The 25,255-nt window shown below is 46.6% G+C and overlaps 2 protein-coding genes across 5 annotated transcripts in view; both read right to left on the bottom strand.

The window, feature by feature from the left end:
* LOC141271986 (uncharacterized) overlaps positions 1-25,255 on the bottom strand; it is a 1,184,418-nt gene that overhangs the window by 78,187 nt on the left and 1,080,976 nt on the right. The gene's annotated exons all lie outside the window — the stretch shown is intronic.
* LOC141271999 (uncharacterized) overlaps positions 1-25,255 on the bottom strand; it is a 71,958-nt gene that overhangs the window by 10,614 nt on the left and 36,089 nt on the right. For 2 of the 4 annotated variants that reach the window (XM_073682273.1, XM_073682274.1), the window contains 5 exons: positions 21,900-22,049; positions 21,594-21,773; positions 21,153-21,276; positions 20,972-21,069; positions 20,685-20,772 (listed from right to left, as the gene is read on the bottom strand). In XM_073682273.1, the coding sequence (XP_073538374.1) occupies positions 20,685-20,772; positions 20,972-21,069; positions 21,153-21,276; positions 21,594-21,773; positions 21,900-21,977 (568 nt within the window). In that variant the 5' untranslated portion in view covers positions 21,978-22,049. Of the gene's footprint in view, positions 1-20,684; positions 20,773-20,971; positions 21,070-21,152; positions 21,277-21,593; positions 21,774-21,827; positions 22,050-25,255 lie in introns of those variants that run through there. The other 2 variants (XM_073682275.1, XM_073682276.1) reach the window with 2 other exon arrangements.

Genomic DNA, 25,255 nt, shown 5'->3' with positions numbered 1-25,255 from the left:
TACAGGCATTCAGCTTCCGATAGTCTACGCAGAATCTCAGGGTACCGTCCTTCTTTCGGACCAGCACGATCGGAGCCGCCCAGGGGCTCTGGCTTTCACGGATCACACCGTTCCGCAACATGTGGGCCAACAGCTCTTTCACCTCCTGGTACATTTGAGGCGGGATCTGCCGATATCTCTCTCGGTTGGGAGCAGTATTTCCGGTGGGTATTTCGTGCTGAATGTCCCGAGTGCACCCGAAATCATCTTCATGCTGTGCAAACACTCCCTGATATCGCTGTAGAAGTTGTTCGATCTGCCTTACTTGTCCAGCAGGAAACTCAGTCAGGTTAGCTTCCATTTCTTCCAGGAGGTGGCGTCCAGCCAACGGGTCTCTTCCATGTTCCTGGCTATTGAGGGACACCTCTAGGGTCCATGATTTTCCTTCCACAGGTGCCAGCCCTATAGCGTCAGCTCTAGTAAGGGCCTCCGGCATTACGCACACTCGCGCCACCTCTTGTCGGGGCAACAACTGTAAACTGGTGCCACTTAAATTGATGCAGCGCATGGGTACTCGACCGTGCCGCACTGTGGCCAGAGTTCGAGCAATCAGGAGTCCAGAGGGCGCTTCTTCTCCCTCCATTGGTTCAACTTGAATGTCCACGCCCTCTAAGGACACATGTGCCAGCACCGGCAAAGTGAGTACAGTCTGTCCCACCGGCAGTGTCATTGTGGCTTTGGGCGGTATCGATACCTTACCAAGGTACTGGGAGGTAGTGGGCAACTTTTGAATCTGACTGACAAGCACGAGGTGCTGGAACACTCTCTTGTTAGCTGGGTCTCGAGTGGCGCGGGTCCAGTTGTTTTTGCTACAGCCCTCAGCCAGGAACTGTCCGACTTCTTTCAGCACATTCATGCCCAGGGTTACAATGGGCCCATCGCCTCCGGGCCCGGTGGTCAGTACAATCCCTTTTCGACCGAGGTCCTTTCCACATGCCCGCACGGACATCCATACTACTCCCGCTACTGGGATAGTTGATTAGCCGCCACCAGTTTGACAGTGGGTTCCCGGCAGGAACGAGCGACTTCAGGAAAGTGACTTTGGAAGTACGTCTCAGGCATAGTGGTCACTTGAGACCCGGTGTCCATCAAACAGCGGATCCGCTGCCCATTGAATTCAGCCCAGATAATGGGCCTCTCGGAGACAACGTCTTCAGAGCTCCCTCTTCTACTCTCTGAAGCTCGAGACCCCACGGTATGCTCCACAACCGTGGGGCATTTTAGTTTAACGGCTGTCCCCTCCTCCTCCTTTCTCGGTTGGGACAGTCTTTGGAGATATGCCCCCTACCTCCGCAGGTCCAGCACTCTGGTCCTCGTTCTGCCGATAGGTCGGGTACATGTCGTGCTGGGGCCGGATAGGCACGTCTTTCTCGTTCTGGTCTCCGTCCGTGTTGAGCAGTACGGTCCGTCGGCAAGGGGTAAGTAGGAGTCTTTCTAATAGAATTCAGCTCACCCCGAATGTCTCGAATTTCCTGACGTATTTCCCGTACCCAATCAGGTTGGTGAATCCAGGAGCAATTGCCTCATGACTTCTAACTGTGGCTTTGAGAACAGGAACTTCTCTCTCCAGGACTCTAGCTTCAGCCCCTACCTCCAGGAAGCCCATATCAGGGCTCAATCGCAGCCGCTCCTTCAGGATCTGCCACAGGGAAGGGTCTTTCAAGCCAGCAATCAGTTGGTCACGCAACACCTCATCCAATGGTCCCAGTCCTCGGTTCCCATCTCGAGTTTTCTTAGTGATATGGGCCGTCACTTCCTGTAATGCATTAACATACTGATTTACTGTCTCATTTTCCCCTTGGACCCGCTGAAACAACCGTAAAAGCAAGTGTCCCAAATCTGTAGTGTCACCGTGCATGTACTCTAGAATTTTTATCACTTTATCCACGGTGTCACGGTCCCCAGGTGGGCAGTACATCACAGTCTGTCGGGCCTCTCCATCAAGGGTTAGGAGGGCCAGCTCCGCCTGGGCTAGAGGGTCAAGGGGATACATACGTAGCATACTTCTCAGTCTTTCTGCCCAGTCCCAAAGTGACATGCCATCCCCTGTAAACTTGGGAAGATGGCTGAGCATAGCCCCCAGGGGTATATGGCTACGGCCGGACCCAGTCACAGACTGATCTGCCATCTCTGCGTCTGAATGTTGCATCCTGCCAACTACGCCAAATGTAATGTAATGCAGGTACCGGAATGCAACGCACAGAGACACAAGGCGAGAACAGTCAGAGATGTTTGTAAACAGTTTTATACAACAGGTATACTGAAACAAGGGATTAGCAACAAGGGTAATGAACAGTGGTTTGAAATATCAGAAAAATACGAAATTTCTCAAAGTAAGGCGCAGTCTCTTAAAATAAGGCACAGTCTCTTAAAGTAAGGTGATGCCCTCAAGCATGAGAAGCACCACACAAGTTCTTTAACTGTGAATTTGGCCCTAGCGGGGGTCACCGGTTATTCCCGCTAGGCCGTGAGTCTCTTTCCGGATGAATTCAATTAAATCATGTTGTGCTACTTTAGCCCCAACCGTCCCCCTCCCAACCTGAGTACTTAAACCCAATTGTCCCCGGTACCGTGGGTGAGCAGTGAAAGTGACGGCCCGGCTCACGTATGCAGCTCCTCTCTGCTTGGCTGTTGGGGGCAGTCTCTCGAGCCTTGGATAGGGGGGTCCAGGCCTCGTCTGTCGGCGGCCGACGTCGTGTTCCGCGAACTCACTCAGCACAGTGGCCTGTCATGCGGTGTTTCTCAGGACGCAGGGAGCACGTCTGCTCCTCTCTGCTGCTTGGCGCCAAAGACCCCTCAGGTTTGGCGCGCTGGCCTCTTATCTGTCTGAACTCCTTCCTGGAAGTCACCTGATCGGGTCCAGCCTCTGAATCTGCCCTCCCTGCAACTTCCTTTGTATATTTTGGTTCCGCTTGACTGTCTCTGGCCAGTAGATGGCAGTCTCGCTCCATCCTTGAAACGTCATGTTGAAGTTCTTTTACAAGCTTTTTTGCTCGTTCTACAGTATGGTGCCTTGCTCGACCAGGTATTGAAAATCAAGATTAGGCTCTCCTCAATCCAGTCCTGCTAGAAGGACAACCATTAGTGAAAGCTGCTCGCAGCATTGTAACTGTCTCAAACGGAAGAGTGTCAGTTCTTCTGATTAACTTAAGTGACGCACCTGTTAACCTTCACAAATTTCATCCAGTAGCGCAGCTGTCTCAACTCTCACCAGAAGACATTATCTCAAGTGAAATAACAGCTAATCAACATTCTACCCAAGCTGTCCAAGACAGTAAGAAGGTTACTTCAGACTCCTAGTGGACTGAGCTGAATGTGGGAGATGCCACTACTCCAGTAGACAGAATCAATGGAGTTCTGAACATTGCCAAACGTTATCATGGGTAAGACTACTCTGATTCAGCATCGAATCCTCACAGGTGATCATCCTCCCATACCACCTGCAAAGTACTAGCCTGTCAAGAAAATGCTTCAAGACATGAAAGAGGCTGATGTAATACGTGAAAGTCAAAGCCCTTGGGCCGCACCACTGGTCCTTGTGAAAAAAAAAGATGGTTCCATCCATTTCTGCGTGGATTACTGCAAATTGAACAACATCACACACAAGGATGCCTATCCCTTGCCACGAATTGAAGAGTCCCTGACTGCTCTCGGATCTGCCTCCTACTTCTCTACTCTTGACTTAACTGCAGATACTGGCAAGTTCCCATGGTGCCAGAAGACAGAGAGAAGACTGCCTTTACCACATCAATGGGGCTTTTTAAATTTAACTCTATGCCTTTCGGGTTTTGCAATGGCCCTGCTACGTTCCAACGGCTAATGGATAGATGTCATGGCCACAAACATTTTCAGAGTGTCCTCCTTTACCTTGATTATGTCATTGTCTATTCCCAGGCATATGAAGACCACATTCATCATCTGTCTGAAGTCTTCAAGGTACTAAGCCAACATAGTCTCAAAATCAAGCCCTCCAAATGCCACTTGCTAAAACCATGAGTCAACTACCTTGGACATGTGGTAAGCGCGGAAGGGGTACAACCTGACCCCGACAAAATTGCTGCAGTTCAAAACTGGAGAACGCTCACTACCGTCAAAGAAGTCCAAAGCTTTTTGGGATTTGCAGACTACTATCTCGGCTTTATTCCTCACTTTGCTCAAGCGTCTGAACCACTTACTGAGTTGCTACGGGGATGTCCCAAGGAAAACTACAACCAAAGGCTTCCAGTAGACTGGACAAATCGTCAAGTACAAGCATTCCAAACACTGATAGACCTTCTTACCCAGCCACTTATCCTGGCCTATCCTGATTACACTCAGCCATTCCTTTTGTATACAGATGCTAACCTCCAAGGGCTAGGTGCTGTTTTGTCCCAGGTCCAGGACAATAAGGAGCGTGTGATTGCTTACGCCAGCCGCAGCATAAGAGGAACTGAGAAGAATGACAGTAACTACAGCTCTTTCAAGCTTAAACTGCTTGCACTCGTCTGGGCTGTTACAGAAAAATTCAAGGATTACCTGGCTGCCACGCTCTTTACTGTCTACACAGACAATAATCCGCTAGCGCACCTGGATACTGCCCAGTTAGGAGCTATGGAACATCGGTGGGCTTCACGCCTTGCCAACTACAAATTCACAGTCAAATACCTCAGTGGCAAATCAAATGTCAATGCTGATGCGTTGTCCCGGCTGCCTGTTGGAGAAGAACCACCCCGAGATAACATCTGGGAAGAGGTAGAAATGCCTCCTTTCTACTCAAGGTTTGCCCAACAGAGTGCCATCTAATGTTGAGCCACCCCCGTAGTGTTCGAGTTCGGTTCGGTTCGTCGAACACCCGTGTGCTCGCCGAACTGTTCGTCGAACTGTTCGTCGAACACCTTCGAACACCGTTAAAACCAATGGCAGGCAAACAAAAACACATAGAAACACATAAAAAACACCTTCAAAGGTGTCCAAAAGCTGACAAACTGCTCAGAAGACATAACTAACACATGGAAAAGTGACAAGTACATATAGTCATGCGAAAATAAAAGAGGTGGAGGAGTAAAAGGAGGGGGAGACACAGATATAGGCATGTCATGCCCTTCTAAAATCCAAAAAGTGAGAAGCCGACACGGCCAGTCCGCTCCTGCCCGTGCCACCTCCGTGTCGCCGGGTTTGTGCCAGAGCCGCGGTGAACCCTGACGGCCAGACCCCTCTCCCAATACTGGTGCCTGTCCGCTGGTGGGTCGAGCGAGCCCCCCTGTGGTGGAGGCAGCTCTAAGCTTTTTAATTTAAATTGTCTCTCTAATTTGAATGAATACACTTTAAATCCATTTACAAGGATCTATTGGAGGGCAAGTCTCATGCCAGCAGCCGCGTAATTCCAGCTCCAGTAGCATCCACTAAAGCTGCTGCAGTTAAAAAGCTTTTATAAGGATCGAGCTCGGCTGTCCACCGCAAGGCATCCTACTGCCAGTCCCAGCCCCTATGCCTTGGGGTGCCTCCTGATGCTCTTCACTAAGTATCCCATGGTCCCGAATCATTTCCTGTCTAAACTACAGGTGGTGTAGCTTGCTTAACAGCCGGGATAATCCGCTGACTAGCAGACACTGCTACTAGGCACAAAGTATTTCCTGGGCTAGATGCAGTTAAAAATTTGTAATTAGATACTCTCGTTGGATGCTGAGAAAGCATTCCATAGAGTCTCCTGGCACGCCATATATGATTCTCTTAAAAAGCTTGGGGTAGGGGTCTAGGGGACCCTTTTATAGCCAAAATCACGGCCCTGTATCGCAATACGTCACCTAGGCTGAAGATAAATGGAACTGTAGCACCCTGAGGGCTCGGTTGCTACAGACGTATTGCACCTCACCCAGAGGTGTGATATCTCACTCTCAGGTAAGGATGGAGTGTGGATCAGGACCCGACACCTGCATGCATTACACCACATTGCCGTGGGGCAGGGCGACCAATATGCCCCTGAGATGGGCACGACAGTCCCTGTCCCTGGCTGGAGTGGGGGGAGGGAACACTGAGGAAGGGGAACCCTGTAGTGCAGGAGCAGGGAGGAAGCAGTTCCTGGGTGCATTGAGAAGGGAGTATAAAAGGTGGGCACCATCTTAGTTCAGTGCAGAGAAGTCTGAGCAGAAGTGGCAGGGAGCAGGGGCTCTGCATGCGCTCTGCTCCGGAGGCGGGCCTAGTAACAGAAGCCCAGGCCTGGAAGAGGGAGAAGGAAGGAAGAGGAGCGGAGAAGGCTCCAGGAACGAGGAATGAAGGGATCCCAGGGGTGCGGACGGGCGAGTCGCCACCGCACGCCCGAATCCACCTGCGTGGAGGGGTCAGGCCAAAGGGGGAGACCGGTCCCCGAACTAGTGGAGGCAGGAAACGACCCTCAGCTAGAAACCGGAGGCTCTGACATTTTATGTGGCGCAGCCCCTCGCTACACCCGCTAGGAAGGCACCACATAGGGTCAGGGAAACTGGCGCCAAGTTTACCAAGAGGAGGCCCGAGGCAGCCGGACAGAAGTGTTGGTAAGAAAGGCCAGACAAAGGACACACAAAGGGGGTCCTGTGAAGTGCTCCAAAGTTATCTGGGAGTTGTCTGAGCCTCTCACCTGGTGAGCACAGTACGACGTGGGCAGCCATTACCTGCAGACGTGGTCTGGATAATAAGAACTGTGAGTAAAGGCCCTGGACTGCATCATTGACTCCGTGTCGTTACTGCTGCTGCCCTGCACCATCACCCCCATCCTCCGCATACACTGCCCTGAGGCTATACTCCTCCCATGGGGAGTTATGCTACGCTCTGCTGCACCCACAACACCAGCCTCAGCGGTCTGCCCTGTAGCAGCGGTTCACTCTGACCGCAATCCACGGGTGGCGTAGTCGGACATTTAAACATCAAAACCACATAAATAGTTCCGCCACTGGTTTGACCGCCCTGAGCCACGGAACCGGGTCGCCGCCACGAAGACTACAACCACCAGCATCCACCAAAAAGGGTCCGGCTCCGGGTGTCCCAAGGCCCAGGGTGTGCGTCAGAACATTTTCATCACCTTTCACAATCACCAATGGGACAAGGCAGGGATGTCCTCTGTCCCCTCTCTTATACATCCTAGTGACGGAGCACCTGCTCTCATCAATTCGCCATAACCCCAATATTAGGTGGATTGAGGTGGGAGGCACCGAGTACAAGTGCTCTCTATTTGCTGATGATGTCCTAGTATATATCACTCAATCACATATATCCACCCCTGCTGTTATGGCTGAAATAGATCACTTTGTTACATGGTCAAATTTTAAAATCAATGCAGCGAAGTCTGAGGCCCTCGATGTCTCCCTCCCCAAATCCATATAGGATTCCATCCAGTCCAACTTTCCCTTTGCCTGTCCCTCACAGGGTATCAAATACTTAGGAATTCCTATTCATAGAGACCTCTCCCATCTATGTTATCTTAATTTTGGGCCCTTTATTGAACAACTCCATACAGACCACGGTTGGCAAGTTAGAACTGTAAGATTCACTACGTGAACCACTGGTGTTTTGTGGAAAAGCACATGTACACTGCGTTCCAAATTATTATGCAAAAAGTGTTTAGGAGTGATAAGGGAAGAATTTGTTTGTTTGTCAGTTAAACTCATTGATGGTGATGTGTGTCAGGGCTCTTTATATCACTGTAAGCAATTGCAGACACCTGTGCTAATTAGTTTGGCAGGTGTGTCCAATGAAAGGCAAGACTACTTAAGAAGGCTCTCTCACATTATTAAGCAGCCTACATTTTCTGCCAAAATGGGAAAGAAAAAGGATGTGTCGGCTGCTGAGAAGCAACAAATTGTGGAGTGTTTAGGTCAAGGCATGACTACAATCAACATTGTGCGATGATCAGGATGAAGTGTCTTGGCAATCAAGAAGTATGTAGCTGATTCACAGTACACACGTGTACGTGCTGATAAGGGCAAATTGAGGACTCTTTCCTACAGGCAATTACGTCAGGTTGAAAGAGCAGCGGCAAAAAAGCCTTGTCATAGCAGCAGACAAGTTTTTGAAGCTGCTGGTGCCTCCAACGTCCCCCGAACAACAAGATGCAGGGTCCTTCAGAGGTTTGCAGCTGTGCATACGCCATCCTGTCGACCTCCTCTATCCACTTCACACAAGCAGAAACGGCTCCAGTGGGCCAAACATTACATGAAGACTGATTTCAAAACAGTTTTGTTCACGGATGAGTGCCGTGCTGCGCTCGATGGTCCAGATGGATGGAGTGGAGGATGGCTGGTTGATGGACACCCCACGCAAACACGGCTACAGCGCCAACAAGGAGGAGGTGGAGTAATGTTTTGGGCTGGAATCATGGGGAGAGAGATTGTCGGCCCCTTTAGGATCCCTGAAGGCGCTAAAGATGAACTCCATAATGTATGTGGATTTTCTCAAACAGCACTTCCTGCCATGGTTCAAGAAGAAGAACCGTGTATTTCACAGCAAGATCATTTTTCTGCATGATAATGCACCATCTCATGCTGCACATAAAACATCTGCATCTCTGGCTGATATGGGCATAAAAGGGGACAAACTTATGGTGTGACCCCCATGCTCCCCTGACCTCTACCCCATTCAGAACCTTTGGAGCATCATTAAAAGGAGTGTCTATGATGGCGGGAGGCAGTTCACATCTAAGCAACAGCTCTGGGAGGGTATTCTGTCCTCATGCAAAACAATTGAAGCAGAAACCATCCAAAACCTGACAAATTCAATGGACGAGAGAGTTCAGAAGCTCCTTTCGAACAAGGGGTGCTATGTCAAAATGTAACATCACCTAGAATAAAGTTTTGAGTTGAAAACTGTTTGATTTCAGTTTCTAACAACCTGCTAATGCTTATAATTTCAAAAATGACCATTTTTTTGGTCTTTATTAAAATGAAAAGGTTGATCGAAAAGTTTGGGGGATCTAAGAGTGTGGCAACCCAGTAGTCATGATTACTTCGAATTCTGACAATATGAGGGTCATGCTGCAGGTAGTGCAGCAAGAAGGCACTTATGTGTCTTGCGCATCTCGGAGCCCCAAAATTATTTTCCGGGCTAGATGCAGCTAAAAATTATTTTTAATTTTAAATCTGGTGAAGCTTTAGTATAGATGGCCTAATAGGATCAGTGCTGCACACTGCTACAAAGCCCAAATTATTTTCCAGTCAAGATACAGATAAACATGATTAGTAATTTGAAAGCTTAAAACGGTTGGTAGGGTGATTTTAACCAATCATCAAGCTTTTACTCTCCCCAGGATGACACAGGGGTAGAAAAGTCATTTCGGATTCATGATTTGTTCATCTTTATGAACGTGAGTCTGTCTACATTATCAGTGGAGAGCCGCGTGCGCTTATCTGTCAGCACACCACCAGCAGCGCTGAACACACGTTCAGACAGAACGCTGGCTGCGGGGCATGACAAGATCTCCAAGGCGTAAGTGGCTAGCTCCGGCCATTTATCCAGATTGGAAGCCCAAAAAGAGCAAGGGTCCAGTGACACAGTCGTGGCTTCAATGTTTACTTGGAGATACTCCTGTACCATCGTCTCTAGGCGTTGACTATGTGTCAGACTTCTTGTCTCCTGTGGCCTTGCAAAGGATGGGCTAAAAAAGTGGTGAAATGATTCCGCAAAATTGATGTTACCAGCAGATACTGTGGTTCTGTTACGGTTTGAGTGCTGAACACTTGACGGTCCCACGGTTGGCAAGTTGGAACTGTGAGATTCACTACGTGCACCACTGGTATTTTGTGGAAAAGCACAAGTAAGATTCTGCAACAGTCTCTGCTGATACTCCTGCATGCGTGCATCCCTTTCTATGGCAGGAATAATTTCTGCAAATTTACTTTTGTACCGGGGATCTAACAGTGTGGCAACCCAGTAGTCAGGATTATTTCTAATTCTCACAATTCGAGGGTCATGTTGCAGGTAGTGCAGCAAGAAGGCACTCATGTGTGTTGCGCATCCAGGAGCACCAAGCCCCTGTTGTGTTGGTGGCGAGGTAACAATCATGCTTCCTTCCTCTGTCCTCTCCCCCCAACCTCGCACAACAGAAATGTGATCAAGGTCTCCCTCATCTGATGAGTCTTCCATCAGTTCGTCCTCCACTTCTTCCTGGGCTCCTGCACCTTCCTCACTAGTTTGGCTGCTACCATGCGCCCTGGTAAAACCATCTCACCCACCCTCACATGCCTGCCGCCTTGGTGCTGCCGACCGTCTGGACCTTGCAGATGTTAGCCCTTCCGCATACAACTCCTCCTCCTCTACTTCCTCCACCTCCTCTTGTGCCACCACCTGACTCCGAATTCTGTTTAACATGTGCTCCAGCATGTAAATCACCGGAATAGTCATGCTGATAATGGCATCGTCAGCACTAAACATCTTCGTCGCCATTTCAAAACTGTGCAGAAGGGTGCATAGGTCCCTGATCTGAGACCACTCCTCCAGCGTGATTTGCCCCACCTCTGAATCTCGTTGGCCCAGGCTATACGTCAGAACGTATTGCACCAGGGCTTGTCGGTGCTGCCACAGTCGCTGCAACATGTACAGAGTTGAATTCCACCGGGTAGGCACATCGCATTTTAGCCGGTGAAGTGGCAGGCCCAACGACTTCTGTAGAGATGTAAGTCGCTGAGCTGCGGGATGCGAACGGCGGAAGTGAGCACACAGCGACCGTGCCCTCTGCAGAAGGCCATCTAGTCTGGGATAGTGGGCTAAAAATTGCTGGACAACCAGGTTCAACACGTGAGCCATACAAGGCACGTGTGTGACATTGCCCCGGCGAAGGGCCGCACCCAGGTTTGCAGCATTGTCGCACACGGCCTTCCCTGGTTTCAGGTCCAGTGGAGACAACCATTCATGAAATTGGTTCTCCAGAGCTGACCACAACTCCTCAGCTGTGTGACTCACATTTCCCAGACATTTCAATGTAAAAACCGACTGATGACGTTGAGCCCTACTGCCAGCATAGTAAGGAGGTGTGCAGGATCCCTTCTGCGCAGTTAGAAAGCTTGTGGCATGACCAGACAGGCTTTGGGTGCAGGTGGAAGACCGAGAGGAGGTTGAGGAGGCAGAAGCAGTGGAGGAACTTTGACATAAAGAGGATTGACGCACAACTCGTGGGGACGGCAAGACTTGGACAGCAGCCCCTTGTCCTGCTGTCACCATAGTTACCCAGTGCCCAGTCAGCGACATGTAACGCCCCTGTCCATGCCTACTCGTCCAAGTGTCTGTGGTGAAATGCACCCTGTCACACACAGAGTTTCTCAAAGAAGCGGTGATGTTGTGTGCGACATGCTGGTGGAGCGCAGGCACACCTTTCATTGAGAAGTAGTGCCGACTGGGCATCTGGTACTGGGGCACTGCGACGGACATAAGGTCTCGAAAATCCTCTGTGTCCACCAGGCGGAAAGGCAGCATTTCTGTAGCCAAGAGCTTGCAGATGGTGAAATTCAACCTCTTAGCTTTCTCATGGCTAGGAGGAAATGGTCTTTTACTTGTCCACATCTGAGGGACCGAGGGCTGGCTATTGTGCTTAGACGGGGTTGATAAGGGTGTCCCCGGCAAACTGCCGGTCTGTGAGGAAGATGCAGGCGGACATGTTAGGTTGCCTTGATCCAAAGGTGGTGCTATCGATGTCGGACAGCGCTCAACACCAGCTGGTGTTCCCACCTCCAAAGAAAATGATGACCTGCCAATCACGCTGGCTGTTGCGGGTAAAGAGGTGGCAGGTCTGCGCCCCAAAACAGGTGTGACTGCTGTCCCCCCAGTCACAGAGGATGAAGAGGCCGCGGATGCACAAGATATGGCAGACGGTGGTTGGCCCGGCCGGCTAGGCCGCATTGTAGCACACTGAGCTTCCCACTGCAACTTATGCTTCATGTCCATGTGCCGGTTCATGCATGAAGTACTCAAACTATGTATTTTTTGGCCTCTACTTAGCTTTTGCTGACAAATGTTACAGATAACACGAGTTGGGTCATCTTTATCGATCTGAAAAAATGCCCAGGCTATGCAAGGCTTAGCACCCATGCGACCTGAAGAGCCACCACGACTTGTGGTGAGAGGCAGAGTTGTGTTTGAGGATGCAGTTGTTGACGTGCTTCCAGTACTACGTCTCTGTCCAGGAAGGCGCAACCTGACCTCGTCGTCACTAGCATCTTCCTCCACCTCCTCTGCTGACCTCATCTCTTGGCTGACTGTGGGTTGACAGTAAGTGGGATCTCCAACCTCATCATCATCACCCTGTGTGTTATCACACCCGTCGTCCTCAGAGCCAACCTGTTCCTGCCCTGACAAAAAACTAAAGTTGTCGCTCCAATCAGGTATTTGAGTCTTATCATCGTCTTCCTCATTGTCTCCACCAACAGGAGTTACAGTTTGGGAATGAGGGTCTACATTATGGTCAGAACCTTCTGCGTCTGGTCCTGGATCCGACTCATAAAGATTCTGGGCATCAGTGCAGATCATTTCCTCGTCTGGATTCACAGAAGCGCTGGAGTCGACCTCTGATTCCCAGGCTATAGTATGAGTAAACAGCTCTGCAGACTCAACCATCTGTTCTACCTCATACTCAGACGGGCAGCTGGAGATTTGGGAGCTGTGAGGAAGCAAGTGCGATTTGGGTGACACCTTTGAGGACTGGAGTATTTGTGATGTTGAAGTTGATGTGGAGGAGAGCCCACTTAAAGGAGCACTTGATATTCGTTGAAGCACCTGCTGTTTTTGTGCCTCATCTGGAATTTGTAGCGATTGGCGTGGCCGTAAGAAAGGGATCTTATCACATTGTCCGCTAAAAGAAGTAGACATTTTAGTTTGGCTGGAAGATGGTCTTTCTTCTGCAGATGTTACTGTTGCTTTAACACCTACCCCACGGACACAACCTTTTTTCCCCTTCCCAACACGCCTATTCCCCTTTCCACCAGCAGCAGGCCTTTTTCCACTCATTTTGGTGGTTAACTAATTCACAACTCTGGAGTTGTTTGCACAAAAAAACAATGGATGGGAACCGAGCAGAGCTGAGTGGCCAAACTGTGGTATTAGGCCAAAACTATTGGCTGGGTTAGATGCAGAAAAAAATTATATTCAATTTGCAACCTGATGGAGGTCAGTATAGATGGACTAATACAACAAGTCCCACACACAGCTAGAAGCCCAATATTTTTTCAGAGGTAGATGCAGAAAAAAATATATTCAGTTTGCAACCTGATGGAGGTCAGTATAGATGGACTAATACAACAAGTCCCACACACAGCTAGAAGCCCAATATTTTTTCAGAGGTAGATGCAGAAAAAAATATATTCAGTTTGCAACCTGATGGAGGTCTGTATAGATGGATTAATAGAACAAGTCCCACACACAGCTAGAAGCCCAATATTTTTTCAGAGGTAGATGCAGAAAAAAATATATTCAGTTTGCAACCTGATGGAGGTCTGCATAGATGGATTAATAGAACAAGTCCCACACACAGCTAGAAGCCCAATATTTTTTCAGAGCTAGATGCAGAAAAAAATATATTCAGTTTGCAACCTGATGGAGGTCTGTATAGATGGATTAATAGAACAAGTCCCACACACAGCTAGAAGCCCAATATTTTTTCAGAGGTAGATGCAGAAAAAAATATATTCAGTTTGCAACCTGATGGAGGTCTGTATAGATGGATTAATAGAACAAGTCCCACACACAGCTAGAAGCCCAATATTTTTTCAGAGGTAGATGCAGAAAAAAATATATTCAGTTTGCAACCTGATGGAGGTCTGTATAGATGGATTAATAGAACAAGTCCCACACACAGCTAGAAGCCCAATATTTTTTCAGAGGTAGATGCAGAAAAAAATATATTCAGTTTGCAACCTGATGGAGGTCTGTATAGATGGATAAATAGAACAAGTCCCACACACAGCTAGAAGCCCAATATTTTTTCAGAGGTAGATGCAGAAAAAAATATATTCAGTTTGCAACCTGATGGAGGTCTGTATAGATGGATTAATAGAACAAGTCCCACACACAGCTAGAAGCCCAATATTTTTTCAAAGGTAGATGCAGAAAAAAATATATTCAGTTTGCAACCTGATGGAGGTCAGTATAGATGGACTAATACAACAAGTCCCACACACAGCTAGAAGCCCAATATTTTTTCAGAGGTAGATGCAGAAAAAAATATATTCAGTTTGCAACCTGATGGAGGTCAGTATAGATGGACTAATACAACAAGTCCCACACACAGCTAGAAGCCCAATATTTTTTCAGAGGTAGATGCAGAAAAAAATATATTCAGTTTGCAACCTGATGGAGGTCTGTATAGATGGATTAATAGAACAAGTCCCACACACAGCTAGAAGCCCAATATTTTTTCAGAGGTAGATGCAGAAAAAAATATATTCAGTTTGCAACCTGATGGAGGTCTGTATAGATGGATTAATAGAACAAGTCCCACACACAGCTAGAAGCCCAATATTTTTTCAGAGGTAGATGCAGAAAAAAATATATTCAGTTTGCAACCTGATGGAGGTCTGTATAGATGGATTAATAGAACAAGTCCCACACACAGCTAGAAGCCCAATATTTTTTCAGAGGTGGATGCAGAAAAAAATATATTCAGTTTGCAACCTGATGGAGGTCTGTATAGATGGATTAATAGAACAAGTCCCACACACAGCTAGAAGCCCAATATTTTTTCAGAGGTAGATGCAGAAAAAAATATATTCAGTTTGCAACCTGATGGAGGTCTGTATAGATGGATTAATAGAACAAGTCCCACACACAGCTAGAAGCCCAATATTTTTTCAGAGCTAGATGCAGAAAAAAATTATATTCAATTTGCAACCTGATGGAGGTCAGTATAGATGGACTAACAGAATGATGCTATGCCCAAAAGATTTTACTTCACTAGGTGCAGTAAAAAAATTGGTATTCTATACACAGGTGGTATATCTTGCAACACAGATAGGCTACTCCACTGACTAACACACTCTGCAATAGGCCAAAAAGGATTAGCTTTGCTAGATTCAGCCAAATGCTGTGAAAAAAACTTGCACAGCACTGGCACAGACCTGCCTGGCAAAAACTGATAGGAACTGATGTAACCTAGTCCTGAAAAGGACTCCAATTACAATTAGTCTTTACTCCCACAATCTATCTATTTAAGAGCACAGACCTGCCTGATAAAAGTCGTAGGAAATGCTGTAACCTAGTCCTTAAAAGGACTGCAATCACAACTATTCCCTACTCCCAAGCTATCTGTAGATTTGTGCGAAAATTGGCTTGAAATTAACAAGGTATAGCGCACACAGCAACAGCGGTGCCGTCTAACACGCAGCTGCAGCAGTGAGAAAATGGTGGCGATGGGGAAAATGGCTTGGTCTTATAGGGCAAGGACATGTGACATACACTGCCAATGACACATGCCCTTGCTTGTGTGAAAAAAAGCACTTCGCTCCGTGTGTGCGCTGCTGATAGGCTGACAGATTGCACCTCCCCACTGCAAATGCGGGAAAGAGAAAAAAAAATGGAGATCTTCATTGTTCCTGCAGAGATCCATCCCCTGCGCCTCCCCCCACCCCGCTGTACACTCAAACTGCGTATTAACATTAATTTTCATCATTACTGAGAAAAAATCCAGTTATGATTTTGGTGCACGAACAGTTATCGAACATAACCTCGAACAGCCGAATTTTTCTCAAATTGTTCGTGTTCGCCGAACGGCTCGAACACCGCCCAAAACAGCTCGAATTTGAGATTGGCGAACAGTTCGAGTAGAACAACGCTCATCTCTAGTGCCATCACTGCCTCTGCTGAAAAGAGAGAATCTCATTCCAAGCCACCTGCTGAACCTCTTCAAGAACCTTCCCTGTGGAAGAAATTACAAGAAGACAGCAGAGTCGTGGGAGAACTCCATGACCTCCTTACTACTGGAAGAGTTCCAACCCAGCTATGACAAGCTTATCCTGATGTGGAACTTACCCGCCTCTGGAGATGGAGAAAACGCCTATTTGTCCAGAAAGGGCTCATAATGAGAAACAGTTTGGACCCTGTCTCAGGTGACAGACTTCACCAAATACTCATTCCCCAGAGAGATGCACGGGTCATCCTTGAAGCCTATCATGATTGCTCTGGCCATTTCGGTGTCCAGAAAACTGAAGCTACCATCCGCCGAAGGTTCTACTGGGTCAGTATGAGAGGAGACACTGAAAGTTGGTGCCGAGAATGTCCCGCATGTAACATCACAAAAGATGGATGCAGAGAGCAAAAAGCGCCCCTACACCCTATCAAGTCACAAAAAAACAGAAGAAATTGTTGCCCTTGATCATGTGAAATTGGGCCCAACTCACTCTGGCTATACACTGTGTTCCAAATTATTATGCAAATAATATTTTCTCAGATTTTCCCAAATTACCTATATGAATTGCAGTCATTGTAATTTTCCAGTCAAATAACTATTAGAGTACAATTGAAAGGTTTTTGTACAAACTGCCTATGATAACAGTATATTTTTAAAAAAATAAAAAACCCAAACTGCACTCAAAATGCATGTTCCAAATTATTATGCACAGCAGAGTTTTCAACCTTTTCATTTTAATAAAGAACAAAAAAATGGTCATTTTTGAAATTATAAGCATTAGCAGGTTATTACAAACTGAAATCAAACAGTTTTCAACTCAAAACTTTATTCTAGGTGATGTTACATTTGCACATAGGACCGCTTGTTCGAAAGGAGCTTCTGAACTCTCTCATCCATTGAATTTGTCAGGTTTTGGATGGTTTCTGCTTCAATTGTTTTGCATGAGGACAGAATACCCTCCCAGAGCTGTTGCTTAGATTTGAACTGCCTCCCGCCATCATAGACAATCCTTTTGATGATGCTCCAGAGGTTCTCAATGGGGTTGAGGTCAGGGGAGCATGGGTGCCACACCATAAGTTTGTCCCCTTTTATGCCCATAGCAGCCAGAGATGCAGATGTGTTATGTGCAGCATGAGACGGGGCATTATCATGCATGAAAATGATCTTGCTGCGGAATGCACGGTTCTTCTTCTTGAACCATGGAAGGAAGTGCTGTTTGAGAAACTCAACATACATTATGGAGTTCATCTTTACCCCTTCAGGGATCCTAAAAGGGCCGATAATCTCTCTCCCCATGATTCCAGCCTAAAACATTACTCCACCTCCTCATTGTTAGCGCCGTAGCCGTGTTTGCATGGGGTGTCCATCAACCAGCCATCCTCCACTCCATACATCTGGACCATCGAGATCATTTCATGACCATATCAGTCGCAAGCTGGAAGCACTGCAGCACTGCCTCAGCCAAGCGGCAACAGGTTGTGCTGAAGCTAATATGCTTAGGTGACAAACCGCACAATGCTGAAGAGTTGTGGACAGCTCTGAAAGAGCAGGTAGATCTGTGGCTCACACCACTGAACCTACAGCCAGGCATGGTCACGTGTGACAATGGCTGGAACCTGGTGGCGGCTCTGAAACGAGGCAAACTCACACACGTACCATGCCTGGCCCATGTGCTTAACGTCGTGGTTCAGAGGTTTCTCAAAACTTACCCGGATCTGTCGGATCTGCTTGTCAAAGTACGTCGCATGTGTGCCAATTTAAGAAAGTCAGCTACAGCTTCTGCCGCGTTTGCAGCTTCCAGCTCACCGACTGATCTGCGATGTCTCCACGTGTTGGAACTCTACATTGCAGATGTTGGGAAGGATTTGTGAGCAGAAGAGGGCAGTTGTTGACTACCAGCATCAACAAGGCCATCGGTATTCAGGTCAGACTCCACACATAAAACCTCAGAAGTGGACAAGGATGTCAGCCATCTGTACCATCCTCCAAAACTTTGAGGACTCCACCAAGATGGTTAGCGGCGATGACGCCATAATTAGCATCAACATCCCGCTTCTCTGTCTTCTGAAAGGCTCTCTGCTCACAATTAAAGAGGATGCATTGCAGGTGGAGCACGATGAGATGGAGCAAGGACCCATACAGGGTGATTACACACAGCCCAGCCTAATCTCATCCTAACTTGGATTGTGTGACAATGAGGAAGAGGAGGAGGAGGAAGAACAGGAGCTAGTTTCCTGCGCTATAGATGGTACTACCTGAACAACTGTCTGTTCAGCATGGATGGCCTGAGGACAGGGAGGAGGAGGAGGAGAGCATGGTCAGTCGTCCTCTTGGTGAGGACACGGAATTCTTGCCTGTTAGCAGTTTGGCACACATGGCTGAGTTTATGTTACGCTGCCTTTCCCGTTGAACTTTCTGTCTCTTATTCCCTTGCAGGACAGGCCTAATAAAATGGGGCAGTACAAGAAGGCCCTTGTTGCGGAATTATTTAAAAAATTCCCATCTGAAAACGCTGGCGGCAGAGGTCACAGTTCGTTGGACAACCAAGGAGTACAGGCAATAGAGACACAAATGCAATCCAGCAGAGGCCAGGGAACACTGTCAAAGTTCTAGGACAGTTTTCTCAGACCCTCCCATCACACAGGCCCTGAGGCGCGGGGTATTCTCCCAAATAAGGAAAAGTTTAGGAAGATGGTGAGGGAGTACCTTGCCAACCGTACCAACATCCTCTGTGATTCCTCTGTGCCTTATAATTATTGGGTATCCAAGCTGGACACGTGGCATGAACTGGCTCTCTACGCCTTGGAAGTCCTGGCCAGCCCTGCCGCTAGCGTTTTGTCAAAGCAGGTTTTTAGTGCCGCTTGTGAATTTATAACCGATAGGCGCATCCGCCTGTCAACTGAAAATGCTGACAGGCTGACTCTTATAAAAATGAATAAGGGCTGTATTGGGCCAGACTTCTCAACACCACCGAATGATAGCAGCGTAACAAACTCAAATACAGTGTATTTTTGGGTAGGTCTAACTCTATTCCCATGCACCTCTGTCTTCACACCCAGACATGGGTATACGCTTCCTGATTTTGTCTGTTTGCTCTTGTCCTCCTCCTTCTCCGCATCCTCATCCTCCACCACCATTCCCACCATCATATGTACCATATCAACGTCTCTTGCAAGGGGCATTGGAGTTCCTTCAAATTTTTGGCAGCCGTTGCTTCACTTCATAGGCAAACAGTATGGGAGACACACTTCCTAATAATGGGAACATTTTTTGCAGGAGGCCCTCCGACCGCTACGTCTCTTGCAAGGGGCATTGGAGTTCTTGTCCTCCTCCTTCTCCGCATCCTCATCCTTCACCACCATATGTACCATATCAACATATCTACGTCTCTTGCAAGGGGCATTGGAGTTCCTTCAAATTTTTGGCAGCCGTTGCTTCACTTCATAGACAAACAGTATGGGAGACAACTTCCTAATAATGGGAAAATTTTTTGCAGGAGGCCCTCCGACCTCTACGTCTCTTGCAAGAGGCATTGGAGTGCCTCCAAATTTTTGACAGCCATTGCAGTCACTGCATAGGCAAACAGTATGGGAGACCCTCTCCTTTCTAATGGAAATATGTTGGTACTGAGGCCCACCTCTATGTGTCTTTAAATTGTTAGTGGGGTTTTTCCTACATTTTGGCAGCCATTGGACTCACTGCATACCCTAAAACTGAATAGCAGACCCTCTCCTTTCTAATGAGAACATGTCGTTACTGTGGCCCATTTCTATGTGTCTTTAAATTGTTAGTAGGGTTTTTCCTAAATTTTAACAGCCATTGGACTCACTGCATACCCTATAACGGAATAGCAGACCCTCTCCTTTCTAATGGGAACATGTTGTTACTGTGGCCCAGCTGTATGTGTCTTTAAATTGTTAGTGGGGTTTTTCCAAAATTTTGGCAGCCCTTGCAGTCACAGTATCGGCATTACCACTATAGGAGACCCGTTCCTTTATAATGGGAACATTTTTTTTTTTACTGAGACCCTCCTCTATGTTTCTTCAAAGGGGTATTGGGTTGTGTCAAAATTTTTGGCAGCCCTTGCATGCGCAATAACACTATAGGAGACCCACTCATTAATAATGGGAACAACAAAGCATAGCTGACTGCTGGCCCTTTAAGAATAGTAAGGGTCGCCTGATGGCCCTATAAAAATAGTCTTTGTAACTTTCAGAGTCCCTCCATCATAAATGAAACAGAATGTGTCTGATGATGTGTCACACACCACATGGCCAAATAAGGTTGTAAAATATTAAAATGAAATTTCCTGGTGAATGCATTTGTCTTGGTTGAAAGCAATGCAAAAGGGCAAAAATGCTACGTGTGAACATAGCCCAAGGTGTGGAGGAGCATTTTTGTTTTTGGTTATTTATTTTGCCTTATATACAAGTCATTACCATGGAAAGGATGTTCCTTAACATATTTCCCAGGAAAATCCATTTTGGTTTCGTTTTTGTATGTTTTATTCTGAGTCCATAAAAGTGGCGTAATACCTCTGACAACGTTGTTGACAGCAGTGACCTAAGAGTCAGAAATGCTTCCAGGAGTCTTCCCCATGCTGTTCCCATGTCATTTGAGCACTGATCCCATCGATTTGGGCAATTTTTAGGCCCTCTGCAGACTGCCGGGGGGAGCCGTCGGAAAAATGCTCGAGTTTCCCATAGACTTACATTGGGCTCGTTACTTGGTCCGAGCACTCCAATTTGCTCAACTCGAACAACAAGTACCTGAGCATTTTAGTGCTCGCTCATCACTAGTTACTACTCACCTGGGTAGTCATATGTAACAATCTCCTCTTTACACCATTCATCATCCCTCACATATGTCTCTGTAGTAATATGGGTCAAATCTTCAGCCTGAAACAAATATTGTAAAAGTCACAGACAGATGGAGAAGTCAAAGCTATGATCAGCTGTAATCCTGCCATCTCCACTATTCTCATTATACAAGTATAAAACATATAATAATGGTGGGTAAAACAAAGACTGAACACAAGACCTTCACAGCCGTCTACACATCATAGGGGAGATCTCATGACACCTTCTCGCCATCTACCTGATAATCTTGAGGAACACTGGGATCTTCTTGTTTACAGTCCTGTGGAAGAAGAGGATGGGGACATCTCTCTGGTGTTGTCCTCTTACTGGATAGATCTGGAGGAAACACATACAGGGACTGAATTCATTCTTTACATACAGATAATTATAGGCCGTGTGTATTTAGTTCAGTCTATTACCTGGTGATGTGAGGGGCTGGGTAACCTCAATCATGACATCCTTGTACAGATCTTTGTGTCTTTCTAAATACTCCCACTCGTCCATGGAGAAATAGATGGTGACATCCTGACACCTTATAGGAACCTGAAAGATACAAGGATGCAGTCATCCTTCAACTCTAAAGAAAACCCATGAACAGATGGAAGACATTTCTACACTGTTACTAAGCAGGAGTTGGGTCCCAAGATCTCAGTGAGGCTATTGATCCAATAAATTAGAAAGCATGGCCATTAAAAGTGCATTCATTTTTTTGCTGGGATGAGGTCATCGATGGATTTGCCTTTCTCCAGACACTTTTCCATCTCGACAAGCAGCTTCACACCGTCGACCACCATCTGAACCAGTTCCACCTCCCCCCGATCCCTTCATAGCATTACTGTATAATGTTCCAGCAGTGTCACCTCTACAGTCAGCAGCTCAATCATCTTGTAGGTGAGTTCTAGGATCTTCTGGTCATTGTTGTCCTCATGGATCAAGGGGTGAGGTGGAGGCCCCGTGATTGGGGTCAGGACTCTTTCCCATCCCTCAGACACAGGGTCCTGACAGCGCTCATTAGAGGTCTTCTTCACTATTGTGTAATCCTGGTTATAGAGAGACACATTAATAAATCTCACTATTGTATCCAGAGTCCTCACCTCTCCAGTTCTGTCCATCTGTTATTCCCATAGATAAGAATGATGTAATGTGACGTCATCAGAATCTCTCACCTCTCCAGTAAGATGGAAGAGGATCTCTAGGGTGAGGTGTAATATTTTCTCTGCCATCTTGTCTCTGTCCATATCCATCTTTGATGGGTAAATCAGGAAAATTCACTTATATAGAAGATGTTCACTGGGATGATCTGATATTGTAGAGACCTGAATAGGAAGATGAGCCAATGTGACCTCATAAAAATCCTGTGTAATAATACAATTTCTGGAGATAATATTGGAAACATATGAGGAGATTTATTATTTTACAGTATTTAGTTTTCTTCTTTACATCTACTAATAAAACCTATTTTAGGCCACAGACAACAAGCAGTTTCTTCCTCAGAGTCTGCAGCTGAATACGTTTCTCATAGACTCATCTTCCATAATGCTAATTCTCATCTCATTTATCGACTCTAGAATTGACATTATCAATACTGCAGGAGATATTCATTACACGTGACATGAGAAATAACTACTTCATGATGAAAGCGACATCTTCATCTTCTACTACAGCTCTAGAAACATATTTGGCCAGAGTCGTCACTGACTACATCACCTCCGGTCGTCTATATGAATGTTTCCCGTCTTCCCCGGACTATAATCTTCTATCACGTTAGATCTCATATCTGATTCACACACAGAAGTTTAAGGCATTTATAAAAGCTTTTTTATTTGCACAAACACCGCGGACAGAAATGATTTGATACCAAAGTCTCCATATATAAGTGTTTTATGGGGTTTATTTCTGGCCTTAGGCTTTCCTATATTACAAGAGAAACACCAGAAAAAAAGCAGATATTAAAATGTTTCAACAGAAAATTGGCACCAACAATTCTTGCAAAAAGAAAAAAAATAACCCCAAACAGGTCTAGCATTCCCTTATACGAGAAATAGAAGACGTAGGAGGTTTATTGAGCTATAATATCAATTGGGATAAAACAGAGCTGATGATGCTACATTGTGGGCATCGGAATTCCATTGTCAATGGACTACTTGCTCATTAAAATACTTGGGAGTACAGGGGATGAGATATCCGGCTAAATTGAGCAAAACTAATATCAATTTATATCTCAATAACTTAGAATATACTTTGGCTAAATGGAAGTATTGTAGTCTGTCATACCTAGGAAGAACCAATTTAATTAAAATGACAGAATTTCCAGGTCTTCTCTATCTTTTCCATACTCTCCCTCTCTATCTAGCTCCTAAAGAGGAGAAAAGGATCAACTAATTATACCACTCATTTATCTGGGAGGGAAAAAAGCCCCAAATGGCCTTTACATTACTCCAACAGCTGAAAAGAAATGGGGGGATAAACTTCCCTGATATTAGGCAATATCACCTAGCATCCCTATTCCGGGTGGCGATGTACTGGCTGGGAGAGACGTCCTGCTACACCCAATACGGCCTGGAGTGCTGTCTCACACCGGGACTGGCTGTTCCTGCCCTCTTACACTTCCCTTACACTGAATTGTTGGCTGAGATGAGAGCAAATCCACTCCTGGTGTCTATATGGAAGGCTTGGCAGAAAATATGCCGACAGTTTTGCCTCTCTCCCCAGGCGTCTCTCCTTCTCCCACTCGTTGGTAATCCTCATTTTCAACATGGACATTCTCACCGTTTTCTTCGGTGGCACTCTCAAGGTATAACATCTATTAAACACTTGATCCACTTAGAGGAGCGCCGTATGTACTCAATAGAGGAGATGCAGTCTAAATACCCTACCTTCAGATTCCCTCCTTTCCAATGGAGACCATACCTGCTTAGATGGTTCACTAAGTCAAACTCTTCGTCCGGCCAAATAGCCACCAATTACAAATTCATCCATGCTGCCCTGCTGGATTAAGAGCAATCCCAATTTCTGCTAACAAAGTGGCAGATCGAGGACCCCACCTTGTCCTGCAGCACCATTCTGAAAGCTATAGATCAAGCTCACAAATTTTTCCCTTCAGCTCGCTTTCTAGAAATAAGACTGAAAATCTGTCATAGATACTATTTGACTCCACAAAAAGGTCATAGAATGGGGCTGTACACAACCTCCATGTGTTTTAAGTGCCACTCCCTCAAAGCAAATTTGTTTCATTGCTTGTGGACATGACCGGTCATTCAGCCATTTTGGGTCAGAGTGCGACAATTCACCACCACATATCTGACAAACTTTGCTCCTGATGAGCCTCTATGGGTCTTCTTTGCATATTTAAAGCCAGATAAATATACATATACAACTATTACATTTAAATTAAAGATATTCTGCAGGTATGGATCCATGACCAAGCTCCTCTTTTCCAGATCTTTCTAGACAAACTGTCGTTTCTGCTTCAGATGGATTGGGCTGAGGCTTCCTTGCAAAAGAGGGAAGAGTGAAGTCCTTTTTTGAAACTTGGGAAAGCTTCATCTCCCTGCTTCCACAACGCATTCAAGATGACATTAGAACTTGTTTTCAACCAACAGTGTGGTATCAAGAGCAACTACTATTAGGAGAAGAGCCTATACAGAATTTTGGGAGACCCGATGTGTAAAGGTGTTGGAGGTCTGCTCTGGTGTCAGTGGGTCCTGCACAACTCTCAAAGAGAGTTTAAGGTTACACACCCATGTTGGGTGATCAATATGCAGGAGATGTACCTATTTCAGATATATTTGTGCCTGAATAGGTCTTTTGCTACCCACCATCTGATAACAGCATGGCATTCATTTGATAGTAGGCTTTGGTTAATCCTTGTCACGAGTATACATGCTTCGGATAATATTTGCATTGATGTACAGTTAGGTCCATATATATTTGGACAGAGACAACATTTTTCTAATTTTGGTTCTAGACATTACCACAATGAATTTTAAACAAAATAATTCAGATGCAGTTGAAGTTCAGACTTTCAGCTTTCATTTGAGGATATCCACATTAAAATTGGAGCTGAAAGTCTGAACTTCAAAAGCATCTGAATTGTTTTGTTTAAAATGCCGTACCTGCCAGCCTGGTCACCTGGGAGCTCTTGCCTGTTGCCTGCCTGTTACAAGCCGTGCATGCCAGCCCGCTCACCTGGGAGCACTTGCCTGCCTGTTACCTGCCGTGCCTGCCAGCCCGCCCACCTGGAGCACTTGCCTGTGACCTGCCTGTTTCCCGCTCGTTACCTGCTGTGCCTACCCAGAGACTCCTGCCGTCACTTGCCGTGACCACCTGCCAGCCCACCTAGAGACTCCTGCCGTCACTTGCCGTGACCACCTGCCAGCCAACCTAGAGACTCCTGCCGTCACTTGTCTACCTGATAGCCTACCTGGAGGCTTCTGCTCGCCAGCCTGCCTGCTGTGCCTACCTGCTAATCCGGTCAGTCCCTGCCATCTGTACCGTGGGAGTCACCTGCTCCCTTACAAGG

The sequence above is a fragment of the Phyllobates terribilis genome, unplaced genomic scaffold (genome assembly GCF_046119375.1).
Source record: "Phyllobates terribilis strain yellow unplaced genomic scaffold, ASM4611937v1 Scaffold_5__5_contigs__length_657084704, whole genome shotgun sequence".
Classification (NCBI taxonomy): Eukaryota; Metazoa; Chordata; class Amphibia; order Anura; family Dendrobatidae; genus Phyllobates; species Phyllobates terribilis.
The sequence above is the reverse complement of the archived record's forward strand: the minus strand, read 5'-3'. Positions and strand labels throughout refer to the sequence as shown.